At 32.7% G+C, this 15,953-nt stretch overlaps 1 protein-coding gene across 1 annotated transcript; it reads right to left on the bottom strand.

Annotated features, from left to right (window-relative positions):
• Nucleotides 1–11,836: 11,836 nt before the first annotated feature.
• Nucleotides 11,837–13,527, bottom strand: VNE69_04145 (reverse transcriptase domain-containing protein; the record flags this gene model as incomplete). Its single annotated transcript, XM_065473392.1, has 5 exons — nucleotides 11,837–12,133; nucleotides 12,303–12,429; nucleotides 12,574–12,743; nucleotides 12,952–13,049; nucleotides 13,299–13,527. 5 exons carry the CDS (start codon nucleotides 13,525–13,527, stop codon nucleotides 11,837–11,839), a joined length of 921 nt encoding a protein of 306 aa, XP_065329464.1.
• Nucleotides 13,528–15,953: the final 2,426 nt, after the last annotated feature.

The following is a 15,953-nucleotide window of genomic DNA, read 5'->3' on the forward strand; positions in this document are numbered from 1 at the left end:
AAAACAATAGGAAAATAATGTAATTTGTATATTATTTTTGATGTAATTAGTACAGACGTTTTGGTTAGAGATTTAGAATTATATATCACAATTTTTAGCTATTGTGTACTTATTGATGCGCGAGTTTTAATTCATAATAGAAATCACACTCTACGCGATTCCTCTTATGCTTTCGGTTGTTGGACCAGTTGATCTAGTAATTAATTCTATATACATAGTGTCGTAGCCGATCAAATACTGACCAATCATATTCTTACAAATGGACAGATTTGATTGGCTACTAAAAGTATTTAAAAACATTTCCAAATGAGGGGATGGAAAATATAAATAAACTTATTGACATGGCGACAAAGACGAATAATGTCGGGTACTTCTCAGGAGAAGCAGTGGAGGACATAAACACCTGGATAAGGGACATAATGTTGGTGGGGGAAGTTTCCAAATGGACCAATGAACAATTTAAGATTGCTTTGATTAGTAAGCTCAAAGGAAAAGCTCTATCATGGGCTTCCCAGACATTAGGTGGGAAAATGGAAACAGTGGGCGTGAAGAGATAATTCATTTACTAAAGAAAAGATTCGGGTCGCATAAAGACAATGATATAACACTAAGTAGGTTTCTTTCAATGACAGTCCCAGAGACTAGGGAAGATTATACTCAAATGTTGCAGGAAGCAACGGTGATATTTGAGCGATCACTCATCAATTTAGACGCTCTATGCCAAATGGTCATAAGCAAATCGCCCATAGAGATAAAAGCCTCCAATACCAGACTGCCACTACAGTTCAGACTTGGCAAGGATTTATTCAGAAGGCCGAGGACATATCGTGGATTCCGTATCCCGATAAAATGTTAGCGAGGACTAAGCTGCATGACAACGCGGGTAGAGGTCCCAGCACTAAAAATAACTACGAAGGAGGATTCAAAAAAAAGATAACCTATGAGAAACCTCCACGATATAACAATAAACGTTGTACACTTCACGGGGAATGTAATCATTCCACAAGAGAATGCAAAGCATTAACAATAATACTCAATAGCGAAAGAAACAATATCAAAAAGAAATATATAAATTCACTAGAGGACTGTGAAAGGGACGAAGAATCTACTACTAATAAAGATAATGAATTTTATTTGCATCATATACAAAATAGTCATAATCCATTTTTTGTTCAAAGTCGTTTATTTAATAAAAATATTAAAGTACTACTGGATACCGGTGCCGATGTATCCGTCATAAACTACAAGGACATTCCGCCGGAAGAACGAAATAAGATTATTTGATATAATGGTGTCGTAAGAGGAATAGGTAAGGAAATATTAAAAACAGAAGGCTATATGAAAGATTTGAAAATTGAAATTGACGGAAAGGACGTGATTTTCTCACCATTGATAATTAAAGATATTAAATATGTTATAATAGGAGCAAGTGTGATATGTAAAAATAGAAAATTGATTTTAGACATTCTAAATACACCCAAAAATAGAATCAACCAAGTGTCAAGCTCCACATATGGCTTAGAAGAAAATAAAATTGTGAAAGAGTATGAAGACGTTTTTAAAACAGAAATAAGCGACTATAACCTCTGCACAGCAGGTAAACACCGAATACTGACGAATAGCCCTAAAATAATTTGTCAAAGAAACGGAAGAATACCAGTATCTCAGGAAGAAGCAGTTAATGCGGAAATAAACAAACTTTTAAAACTCGGAATATTGAGGGAGAGCAGAAGCCCCTGGTGTAGCAGAATACTGATGGTACCTAAACCAGATAAAACGTGGAAAATGTGCGTAGATTACAAAGGACTAAATAGTATGACGGTAAAGGACGCATACATGACTCCCAGAGTAGATGAAATCTTTGATAGCTTATCAAGTGCAACAATCTTCACTATACTTGACGCAACTAGCGGGTTTCATCAAATCCCTAAACAAGAAGAGGATAAAGAAAAGACAGCGTTCTCGTATAAAGGACAATTGTACGAATTTAATCGCATGCCCTTCGGTCTCTGTAATGCCACCACAACATTCCAAAGGGCGATGGACAATATATTTAGGAAAGAAAATCATAATTTTGTGATCCCATACTTGGATGACATTATAATTGTTGTAACACATGAAACAAGTACTATCTTGTTTCAAACACTAGACAGTTTCAGTCATCGTAAACCAGTTATCTTCTATTATCTGTAACGTATGTTTCACTGAAACTATTTAAGAAAACTTATTCTAATAAATTATGCAATTTAATACAGACATGTCTTCGGGACTCAACAATAATATATTCTAAAAACAGGGAAGATCATAAGAAACATGTTGAAATTGTACTAGGGAAAATAAGAGCAGCAAATTTATCGCTAAATAAAAAAAAAATGTAAGTTCTTTAGATCAGAAATAAAGATTTTGGGGAATGTCATAGGCAATGGAGTTATCAAGGTAGATGAAACACGAATCAAAGACATACTGGCGTATCCGATCCCTACTACTTTGAAAGAATTAAGAAGTTTCTTAGGAATGGCTAACTATTGCAGAGACTTTGTTGCAAAAATGGCGGAAGTCACAGGACCTTTGTACGATTTACTCAAAGGCGGAAACAGAACTCCAATAAAACGCTATCACTTACGGAGCAACAATTAGTAACATTCAAAAACGTTAAAAAAGTATTGGGTCAGAATACTATACGTACACAGCCTAATTTTAATGCTCCATTCATACTTGTCACAGACGCATCCGAAACAGGGATCGGAGCAGTCCTTCTACAAAAGAACAAAGGCGGAGTGGAAAAAATGATAGCTGCCTTTAGCAAGAGGCTGGACAATTGCCAGAAAGATTATTTTGTAACAGATAAAGAACTCCTCGGATTGGTAAAAGGAATAGAGCCTTTTAGACACTATCTTTTAGGAAATAAATTTACGTTGAGAACAGACCATAAAGCTCTAATCTACCTCTGGACAGTAAAGGATCCAACAAGTAGGATTCTCAGGTGGGCACTCAAGTTGGCGGAGTACCAATTTGAATTAGAATATATAAACGGGGAGAATAACATAGCAGATGGTTTTAGTAGATTCCACCAAGAGTGTGAATCATGTGACATCAACACACGTCAATTATCGGATAATAACATTAATAATATACTCGAGGAGTATCATAAAATCTCAGGACATGGGTCGACGAACACCATGAAATTCATGATTTCACAATCACATAAGTGGAAGAACATGTATCGAGACATAGCCCGGGTTGTAAGGAATTGTAAAACATGCTCACGCTCTGGATATCAACGTATCAAAACAAAGAACAAGGTCATACTTTCAGAAAGGCCCAATCAACTTTGGGAATTCGATCTGCTAGGAAAGCTTTCCGACAATAGCGGAAGTGGCTACATATTTGTAGCGATCGATCACTATTCTAAATGGATAGAAACTAAGATTTTGAGAAGCAAGAGGGGGTGCGAAATATATAAGGCAATCGAGGAATTAATCATTGGTAAGCACGAGATTTCCGAAAGAATATTAACGGACAATGGTTTAGAGTTTGATAACTCGGAGGTACAAGCATTAGGATCCAAGTATAACATATCATGGGAATTTTGTTCGCCGTATCATCACCAGACTACTGGCGCAGTGGAGAGGGTCATACAGACATTGACGAACAAAATTAGAAAACTATCTAATTATGGAGAAATCAGTTGGAAAAAAGTTGTTAAAGAAGCTACACTGGCAGTAAATCTGTCGTTTAATCGGTCAATAGGAACATCGCCATATATTTTAAAATTCGGTCAACAAATAACAACAACCGTAGATGAGAAAATTGGGGTTATCCCCAAGACTTATGCGAAGCAAGAGCTGTTACGTAAGCGGGACTCGAACTTTAAAAAGTACAGTAAATACATCGTCAGGGGAAAGAGAGATATTAAACAAAAATTTAGAATAGGAGAAGACGTTTTAGTTTACAGAGATTACCCAGTATGTGGAAAATTGGAAGCTAAATGAACACCTGGTTATATTATTGTCGAAATTTTAAGTGAAGACGCATTTTTGGTAAAAAGAAAAAATTCAACGGGCGAATTGAGAGTTAACATAAGTCATATTAAGAAGGACACGTCGAAGACTGATTGAGGGGGTGTCGTGGCCGATCAAATACTGACCAATCATATTCTTACAAATGGACAGATTTGATTGGCTACTAAAAGTATTTAAAAACATTTCCAAATGAGGGGATGGAAAATATAAATAAACTTATTGACACATAGTATCAACCGTCCTCCAGACTATGATCCATAGGATGGTTTCTAAAGTCTTCATTACATGGTACATTGTAGATTATCGTATATATAATTTATTTGGGTATAATATTCGGCTTATTAATTACTTTTCACAAGATACGCTTACAGTCTCATCTGGCTGTTCCAGGACTTCCTTTGAGATTCACTCATTTGGCTCTCGAAGACCCCTTCCTGATCTGTATCAAGCCCATGCCTGGCTGACATAGTTAGGCTTTCTAAAGTCATTTTAAGTACTCTTGACTGTATATATGCTTCCGTTCTGGGTTATAATCTGAGCACTTTGATATGCGTACGGTGAAAATTAGTTACTATTCCCTCCCACGTCATCACATAAGGAATAATTTCCGGCTTGTTGTAGATTTTCGTATATTATTATTTTTATACATATTAGATAGAAATATCTGAAAATAGAAGATTTAATATCTACATACGAATAAATAATTGTCATTAATTTGCGTTAAATCTTAAAGCAAATTAGGCAATTCTATAATTGTATTTTAGGGTTAATTACCATGAACAGTATGTTTATTTAATATAACAATTTATTATCAATAGAAAAATCTAAGATCAACACACTTTAGTCAACCTGTTTAATGTATAAAATTTGAGCATTTGATTTTTTTGGCTTAAAATAAAGAAGGTCGAAACATGTACAAGTTTTAAAAAAAATCGAAAAAATATCATAATAAAATTGTATGAAACCAAAATTAACAATTTATTTACGTACTTTTGTCTAGCTTCTTTTGTATTTTTGATTTATACACGTTTTTTTAATTTCAATGAATAATAAACGAGAGATTGATCAATTTTTACATAATAAATAGTATTTTAAGTAAATAACAATGATATAAATAATATTTTAAAGAAATAATTAGCACAAAAATATATGAGTTTAACTTCAAAAAGAAATACGCCAAATCAATATAAGTGATGATATATACGACATAAAAATATTTCAATGGCACAAACTTTATTTTTTTAAAACTTAATAAAAATCAATAAATTACTAAAAGACAAATTGATGGAATACTGTAAAAAAAGTAATTATTATAATTAATTTCCTCCTTAAACATTATAAAATGATTGAGAAGGCAATAATAGCAATTAAAATTATATTTTTATCACATGAAAATGTGTAAGATTCAATATATTCTACATTACAGATTCTTTTAAACGAACCTTTAGGATTACATACACTTAAAGGGGGTATTGTTATGTTTTGATAAATTTTTCAAATTAGATCTTTTTAAGATAGTTTTAGTGATTTACATTTTTTATTTCCTCGTTTACGATCCGGCTATCATGTATCCGAACTAGAATAAAATTTAAGTTTTTTGGGGGCCATGCTGAAATGATCCGTTATATATGATTACACAAAAGTTTCAGACTTTACATAAAATTTCATTTCTGTATGTTTTCTTGTATTATAATTACTTTGTTTTCCCACAGATTTCTCAAAGACATTTGTTTTTTGATATAATCGTATTTATATAGCATGTATTTTTTCTTCCGCGCTTAACATTTTATTTTCTAATGAAAATTTATATACATAATAACAATTGTTTTTATTGTAATTTTAACGGCATGTAGTATAATATTTAATACCACATGATTTATGTGACCAATAAATGATGAAACGCTGATCTAATCCTATATACTTCAAGCAGCTTTCTCAGTTAGTGGACAATTCTGTAACACTAAATTCTATTGGCTACCCACAACTATAAATAACGAAACTTATCGCTAAACACGATGCCTAAGAATATCATCAGCCGCACTTCAGCTCGGGCCTATGACGCCTCTAACAATAAAATTTAACCTCTAAATTTACACCTACCCTGGGAATCCACGGTTCACATAACCGTAACACTATTAAATGCTTTCATGAACTGTCACAATTCTGTTAAATACGCCACTTCTGTAAACACTATTAAGATTTTATTTATTGTGCATGTTGTAACTCTAAGTACAAATCATTGCTCTTTATCAATCATCAAACTGTTTCATCACAAGCTGGTCCAATTGAATATGGTTATCACTAATCAGTGTTTCAGAATTAAATATAAAAGAAAAAGTTTCTTAATAAACATGCAATTTCATTCAGACTCGTCTGCTATTTCCAACAGTGCAATTTATAAAAAGCATATAATAATTTAGTATCATCAAACTGAAATTGGGCTTTAAAATCGTTATATAATTATAGTCTAACAGACTTATTTTGGAATTGTTTTTAAGAGCCCTTTAGGTAATAATTAATGAAAAGAAGATATTTATTTTGTAATTTTTATAGAAAATTTTTAACCAATAAAAAAAACGTACCGAAGGCGAATTATTATATGTATAAAATTATCTTTCTCACAATCATATTTCATTGTACGCAAGGTATTAAAACGACCCCATTCCTTCAATCGTTTTATTTGGAATTTTAAAGAGACCCTTACATTCTGTTTAAGTAGTTTGATCCCATAAATTTTGCGTATTCTTCTTCGTGATATACGATTTCATGTTCTCCGCCAATTTTAGAAAACAGCATATGTACACAGCAGTCGACAATCATTTTCAATTACTATATTAGGGTTATTGTTTTCTTAAAAAAACTTGGTTCATATTTTTAATTCAATTTTTCATCACTTCAAAATTCGTTTTCGTGTTTTTATCCAAAAGCACTTATTTATCGAATCGTTTTTTATAAATTCATAGATTTTTAATGATTTCACAAATTTTCTTTTTTATGACACTTTTTCCCCTGTAATGGGTTATCCTTCCCAAAGCACACGTTTTGCTTAATTGTATTTAAAATTTCTCGTATTTCGTCCTTGATATTCACTTTATAGTTTTATGAAACAAAGTTATTTTGCTAATATCGAATTCATAATTTTTTAAACATGAATACGAAGTAAAAAAGGTACTCGTATAAATCTACCCTGATTTAATATTTGCATATCTTTAATTAGGCCTTGATTTTTTACACAGTAAGTAAGAAAATCTTAATATAATCAATTAAAACATGACATTGTATTCAGAATCCACTTTCCAGAACATTTCAATTATGATTAGCTTGTTTTGATTAAGCCATATCGATAATTGAAGGTCAAAACAGCATATTATGAAAAAAAATTTCGATCTGGGCTTTGTTGTTTTGATAGCTTTAAATTTTTAGATGTTGGTTGACTTATACTAGTTTAGAGCTTATTCCCGGAAAAACTCTTATTTTTTATATTCTTAGATTCGAAAATGATCCTTGAGAAATCGAGTAAAACATTTAAAACATAAATATCTGGTTTGTAATTTTGGTATAATGCTAGAAGAACAACCCCTTACAGTCCATTTCATTTTTATAGACACCTTGTTTCATTTTTATAGAACCCTTGTTCTAAAATTTATTTTACTTTCCTTTAAAATTTTTAACCCTTAAAATATGAGAAACCTAAATGTCAGAGAAGAACTTGGGGAATATCGTACAGAAGAATCATTTGTCGAGATAGAAGATGAAACGCAGTCTTCTGCCCCCAAAAAAACTAGGAAAATGATTACCGGGTCGATAATCGAAAGTTTTCTTTCGTTACTTGACACTGGTATGAAACTTATTGATATGGAAGTTGCTTTAAATCTCAGTAAGTCTAGCGTCAAACGCCTATATAAAAGATGGCTAAAGTTAGCTTTAGGACGCAAATTTCGATTTAGGGTTTTTTTGTTTTTTTTTGCCCCTTTTTTTAAAAAATGGAAGAAAGAAAATGACAAGAGCAGAATTAGAAATGCTGTTTGAAAATTTAATTACTAAAAGACAAAATCAGATTTGCAGTGTGTGTGATAATAGAATGAGATTCACGAGAAAACAAAGTTGTGTTTTAATTTGTACCTGGAAAGATTGTAAGAAGCAAACATCGATATGGACGAATACTTTCTTTGAAAACTCCAAACTCGATCATATCACAATTTTGCAGGTACTAAATTTGTGGATTCTTGGCTATTCTCGTAAATTTATTTGCCAAATTCTCAGTTGTTCAAAACCTTCGATATCTTTTTTACTTAAAAAATTAAAGAAATTAAATCTCTATGATAAATATTTATCATCTTTAAACAAGATAGGAGGAGAAGATATCATTGTTGAAATTGATGAAACTAAAATCGGAAAAAATAAATATAACAGAGAAAAATTAGTGAAGGGGTTTTGGTGTTTCGGCATGATAGAACGTACTATCGAACGTAAGATTGTGGTTCTATATATTAAGAAAAGAGATAAAGAAACTCTTACAGATCTCTTATTGAAATTCGTTAATACAAAAAGCACTGTATATAGTGATATGTGTAGGGCTTATCATTCTTTGGACACCTTATTCAAAAAACATTATATGATAAACCACTCATTAAACTTTTGAGATCCAAATACTGGAGTACACACCGATACCATTGAAGGTAATTGGCGTTCACTCAAAAATTCCATACTTAACAGAAATAGGTCAAAAAAACAGCGGCAAACTTTATTTACTTAGGTATATGCCCCAGAGAAATTCCTCTAATTCTGTTTTCGATGCATTATTAAATTTATTGTTCTAATTAGAATTTTTGTTCCTTCCTCCACATTTTCTTTCTTCCATTTTTTAAAAAAAGGGGCAAAAAAAACAAAAAAACCCTATATCGAAATTTGCGTCCTAATGCTAACTTTAGCCTAAAAGATATATTACAGGAGAATTTACCAACTTTTCAACTTTTAAAACGGCAGGACAAAAAAAGAGTGAATTTTTAATAGATATTTCTATGGTTTCAAATATTATTGCATCGGAAATAGCCCTGAATCCTTGTCTAGGTCTTTATAATTTATCCGATAAATTGCAAAATGTAAATTGTACGGGACATTACTCTAAGTCAACTGTTTGCAGACTTGTTAAAAAATTGGGGTATAGTTCTAAAATCCTGACCTGATTTCACTAAATAGAGACAGTCCTCAGAACAAGCTGTTTTTGTCCCAATATTCGAGAGTAATAGATATCATATCGAATGATAATTTAATATTTCTCGATGAAACTGGTTTAAATCTGCACCTTAACAATACTTTTGGTTATTATATAAGAAATACTAAGTGTTGTGTAACGGTCCCGAATTCGAAAGGGACTAATGTTATTTTAATGTGTGCTATAAGCGTTAATGGATTATATGCGCATAAAACCAAAGTCGGAAGTTTTAAATCTGCAGATTTTGTCGAATTCATTAACAATAATTTACCTATTTGTGAGCAAGAGGAAAACAGAATTTTAATATTGGATAACTCATCTATACACAGAACAGCCGAAGTAGCCGCCGCTCTTAGAAACAAAGGATACAGTCTAAAACTTCTTGCTCCATATTCTCCACAACTAAACCCCATCGAGGAGTTTTTTAACAGTTTCAAGTCCCGAGTAAAACAGAGACCTAGACCAACAACCACTCCTTTGTTAATTGATTGTATTGAGGACGTGTTGAACACAGAAGTATTCGTCATGGATGGTTACTTTTCTCATATGAGAGAATTTATCGAGAAAGCTCTTGTCAATGCGGATTTTTTCTGAATTAATAAAATTAAAAATTTTAATTTAAAATTTCTAAGATATTTTCATTGTTTGGCATGTAAATATTGATGTTTATATCTTTATCGTTATCTCTTCTTTACGATTCAACTATATAAATAAATTGGGAAAAAAATAAAATAAATTTTATAACAAGGTGTCTATAAAAATGAAACAAGGTGTCTATTAAATTGAAACAAAGTGTCTATAAAAATGAAACAAAGTGTCTATAACAATGAAACAAAGTGTCTATAAAAATGAAAAGGACTGCAAACTTCAAAACGCTCATCTGTTGACAACCCCTACAATTTTTTAGTATGTCTCTAACCTTAACTTCTTATATCTTTCAATGATCACCTTTCAAACCATAACAAACTGCCTTTGCTGAACCATGCGCTATCACATCATGTTTCTTAAGAACATCTTCCACTTAAACATCCTATCCTTTAATACTGCATCAATACAAGCAGTTCTACTTAATACATCCGCTGGATTTTCGGCGCTCCTTAAATTCAAAATCACAGGGGTTAAAAAATTAAAAAATTTGCGAACATGTATTGTAAACATTCTACAAAAAAATTCCAAATGCCCCTATGATTTTGAATTTAGAAAAAGCAATTTTTTTTGAATTTTAATTTTTTACCCCTAATGCAAGTAAAGAACCTCTACGGCATAATCTTTGTTGAAGAGGAACCAGCAATAGAGTACTTAAAGTCTCTAAACTTCAAAAGACATACTGTAAAGTGTGACTGTGGTTGTTTTATGAACCAAGTCAATTCCAAAAATTACTTGGAAGGAATCCGCTTTTATTGCACGAATGGCTGCAAAAAAAGAAAAAGTATCAAAAATGGTACTTTTCTCCAGAAGTCTCTAATGCCCACACATAACAACTTAGAATGGTGTGTTGGGTAATGAAAATGACTAACCCCATGGCCTCAGTAACATGCGAGGTCTTCGAGCCCACATATATTTCTTTCAGGGGGGTCATCCTTATAAAAATAAAAAATGAAATAAATACATTTTTTGTAAAAATAGGGGAATAGGTAAAACTTTTCAGGTTGACGAAACAGCAATCTGTAGAGGTCGTGTTATACAAATCCTACTACAGAGGAAGATGATATACCTGGAACGACTTGGTTGGTTTGGGGCATAGAAAATGAAGATAGGGACTGTTTTCTAAAAATTGTTCCTAATAGGACTGCGGCTGTGATGTTAGAGCTTTTTAAAAAGTATGTTGTCGAAGGAACGATAATAAGAACTGATGGTTTTGCATCTTACCGTTCTGCTGTTCGTGACTTCGGATATGTTCATGAAGTTGTTAATCATAGTGTTGGCTTTACTAATGAGTATGGACATCATACTAATAAAATAGAGAATCTATGGAGTCGTTTAAAAACATAATTAAGAACAAGAAGAGAATAATGAAGGTGAATATGGAAGATTTTATATATGAATTCCAATTTAGAAGTAAATATCTAAAAGACAAAAATATCGATACTTATGCTGAAATTTTCAAAAAAATACTTTTGTTAAAATAAATGGTTTTAATTTTTTAACCTCTGTGATTTTAAATTTAAGGAGCGCCGGATTTTCTTCACCTTAAATGTGTTTTATTTCAAAATCATATTCTTGTAACAGTAATGACCATCTTGCTAATCTTCCCTTCAAATTTCGTGACTAAACCAACCACTGCAATGCTTTACGATCCGTTCGTAGCTCAAACTTATCCCCAATTAAATGTGGCCTTGACGCTGTCAATGCCTTAATTACAGCTAACAATTCTTTTATTTTAGCAGAATAGTTTCTTTCCGGTTTTGAATGAATTTTACTAAAAAACCTAACAATTTTCTCTTCTCCATTATGTATCTGTGACCAAATCGCCCCACTCTCTATGTCAGAAGCGTATGAGTAAAATGAATTCCCCTCCCATTCTGGGCAACGCCATCCATGTTGTTTCCCTAACTTCTAACTTCAATGCTTCTATTGATCTCTTGTTCTTCTCATCATCCTAAATCGTCTTAAGCTTCCCTTCATTTCCCTCCTTCAGAAAACCATATAAATACTCTGTGTGCTCAAATACATTTCTCAAAAACCGATTGCAATAATTAATCAATCCCCAAAACGATTCCAAATCTTTCCTTGACGTGGGCAGAGGCATATCTACAATTTGCTTAATACTATCATCATCAATTCTAATGCCATTCTCCCCAACTGTTGCTTCCAAAATATTTAGCTCTTCTTTTCTGTATTCACATTTCGACACATTTAAATTTAAACCAACCTCATCTAATACTCTTAACACTTGCTTTAATGCACTTCATGCTATTACTTATTCTGACTGTAAAGTAAAGTTCTACTATGTAAACAATCACACATTTACCAATCAATTCTCTTAATACATTATTCATTGCTTCTCTGGAATGTTGTCTGTCCATTTTTCAAACCAAATGGCATTCTTAAAAACTCAAATAAACCATCTCTACATCCAAAGGCCGTCTTCTCCACATCTTTTCACTAATTCTAATTTGATGATCCCCCAATAAAGCATCCAACTTTGTGAAAGTATTAGTTCCGTTCAACTCATCTATCAACTCTTCGATCCTTGGCATGGATAAAGCGTCTGACCTGCAACATGGTTTAATCTCCTATAATCTATACACATTCTTCAACCTTCTTTCTTCTTAATATTACCACCGGACTCCGCCATAGACTCTTAGAGGGTTTAAAATTCCTTGTTAATAATACTCTTCAATCTTCTTCTTAATTCCACCCTCTATTGACATACCATTCCTATATATCGGCGTCATAACTCGAGCAGCATTTCCTGTGTCTATTGTATGTTCTCCTAACTTTTTTATACGCTCATCAATACTGAAGACCTGAAATTTTTCTTCCATGATAATGTCAGTTTGTTCCTTCTCAAAAACGGCCTTTCCAAAATTATAACATAACCCATTTTAGTAACAACAATAGATTCTTCAGTAAACTTTGTATCATTCCACCAGAAGGACAATAAAACCTGTCTTAAAACACCGTTTTATCTTCTCCTGCCAACTTTAAAACCACACCAGTATCCATAAAGTTAACTTTTTCTGGAATTTATTTTTTACAAATTACATTTACCGCAGAACATAAATCTAACAACGCTTTATAACTAATTTTCTCATCTTTTATATGATCTATCGGGAACGAGTCTAATGCACACACATCAGCTTCTATAGCTCTTAATTAAATTAAATTGCTTTTATTGAAACTATCTTCCGCTTCCTTTCCCCCGCTCCTCTTCGTGCCAGATTCCACAATGGATGCAATTTTCTTCTGGAATTTAAAACATTGTCTCTTGATATGACCTAATCTACAGCAATAAAAACATCTTACCTTGCCCGTCTCTGGTGTCCCTACATTACCTAATTATGACGCAAATTCTGTATTCTTAACTGCATCAACTTCGTAGACATTGGTTTAATTACCCTCAGCTGATATCTTCCGCCACTGCAGCCCACTACAAATATTATATATGTACGACCACGACAACTTTTCCGGAAAATTTAACATGATCGTACTTCCTATATTCTCTGGTAATCCGTTGATCACAAACGCTACCAGAACATCCTCTGGTATTCTGGCACGTTGCGACAACCCATTAATCTTGTCCAAATAGCACATAATAGACCCTTTTTGAAATTTTGTCCCGGCCATTTCCTTAATTGGTGCATCTTTAGTAACGTGCCGGAAGGTAACACCCCCCCTTACAGACAAAATTTTGAAAAAAAATAAGAAAACGATTTAAAAATGTTTTTTTAATTCAGTAGTTTAGATAAAAGATCAACAAAACCCTTATAGAAGTCTCCCATATCATCTTCTCGAAGCATAAATTTCCTATACATAAATTCATCGAGCCATGTATCTATCTCCGACCGTTTTACTCCATGTTCTTTGGTCATTTCAGACTTAAGTTGAGACCATACGTTCTCAATATTATTTGTATGAATACCATCAGGAGATAAAAAACCTATAGAATGATTAACAACTTGATGACTTAGACATAAATTTTCTGCCACCCCAGGATAACTAGGATGACCATCGCTATGTAAAACCGAACCTACACAAATTCTTCCCTCTAGAGCAGCAGTAAGGCACTCAATGGTTCTTTTCTCTACCCTCGTAATGTAGAAGTTTGAAGGATTTTGAGCATCTATTATGCCCAAAATCCAAACGGTGTCCCTTATAAAGTCGTCCGAAGAGGTAGGAGATCTTATTTTACCCCTTCTGCATATAACAGACTCATCTACTTGAACGACTTGCCCGGGTCCTCCGATTATAATTCTATTCTTTAGCAAATCTTTATAGATCTTTCTGAGGCTGCTTTTTACGGCAGAGATTGTAGCTGTTGAAACGCCCAATCTTGCCATCAACTGAAAGTAAGAATATCTGCATAATATTCCAAATACAAGGTCACAGAATGTATGAAGAGGAACCTTGCAGCCTTTATTCACAGCCAACCGCGCACTGCATTTGTAGTTCGAACAGCGATATGCTACTCTTGTAACGATTTCTTCCTTGACAGGACCCAATCTCATGTTACATCCACATTTGGAACATGATTTTTGCTCCTTCAGCACTTCTAAGTCAATTAAAGCTTCTAAACAAGTGTCAACGTTATAAAAAAGCCTTTGTATATTCACAAGTTTAATTTTTGTGCTTTTCTTTAGTAACGTGCCGGAGTTTTCTAAATCGATGTTGTCCATTTTAGGGGTAAAAAAATATTTTTTAAAAAAACAAAATCCCGGCACGTTACTAAAGATGCACCCCTTAATTAATCTCACGCACGTCGTTTCCCCTTTAAATCTCGCCAAAAATAAACTAGACAGCTCCTCAAATCCACACATAAATGGAACTGTCTCAACTCATAGTTTTGCTTCCCTCTTAGGCAGTTTAAAAACACAAATAAAAGTTGACTCCTCTATTTATATACCCCTGCATAACATCTTAAAGTCTTCAAAAAAGTATCTAAATCATCTTCTGTTTTCTCATTAAACGTTATCCCAAACAATTTTTCATTCGTTGTCGCCAAATTATTGTCAGTAAACATTTATTATAACATGAGGGGTACAAATAATAAGGAATAAATATTACAGAAAGGTACATACCACATTGTGGAATTTTTTTAAATCATATATACAAATGAAATAAAATTATCTCTATTCTATATCTTTTCTATTTGGGTTAGAATTATTTAGAGATCTCCAATTACCTTCTGTGGTATTGGTATGTAATCCTGCATCTGGCTCTAAAATGTAATGTGTGTGTAATCATATGATGCTGTACAAATATTGTATTTGCGAAATGATCCGCTCTATATCATCGCTATATATTATGCTGCTTCTACCTACAAATTTTGGTAGAAGTATAGTAAATGTTCTTTTACCTCTTTTCTTAATATAGCCTAGCATAATTTTACGTTAAATAATACGTTCAATAATTCGAAAATACCAAAATCTTTTTACAAACTTCCCGGGGTGTTATATTCTTCCCCATCTTAGTCTGATCAATTGCCAATATAATATTTTCGCCTCCAACGTTTCTTATAATAGATAAATACTTATCATAAATATTCGTTTCTTTTGCCCATTTAGCACGTTATTATACTAACGCTAGTACGACCTAAAATTTGAGAAATAGACTTAGCGGATAACCTAGAATTCACATATTTAGCATTTGCAATTTTTTAACGTGATTTAGCTAGAATCGCGAATGTTTGTTTCATTCCAAATTGACATTGTGTTTTTACATGAGCTTCATGAAAACGATATAAGACTTCTTCGTTTCATTTTTGCCATACATACGCTAAATTTTTTATTCGTTTCTCAATTACAAGATAATTACATTGAATTTTCATTCTTCTCTTGATCAAATTCTTTCCTTCATTTTTGAAATAAAGGGGCAAAAAATAACAAACCCCCCCCCCTATATCGATTTTTTGTAGCTAATGTTTACTTTAGACGAAAATTTTTATATATTTTAAACCTCATCTATGCTGTCAAGGAACAGTTCTCCAGTGGTCCTAAGATTACCCTGGAGACTAAAAAATTATATTCTAAGTATTCTCTTCCTTTCCCAATAAT

This window comes from Vairimorpha necatrix, chromosome 4, assembly GCF_036630325.1.
Source record: "Vairimorpha necatrix chromosome 4, complete sequence".
NCBI classification, from domain to species: domain Eukaryota; kingdom Fungi; phylum Microsporidia; family Nosematidae; genus Vairimorpha; species Vairimorpha necatrix.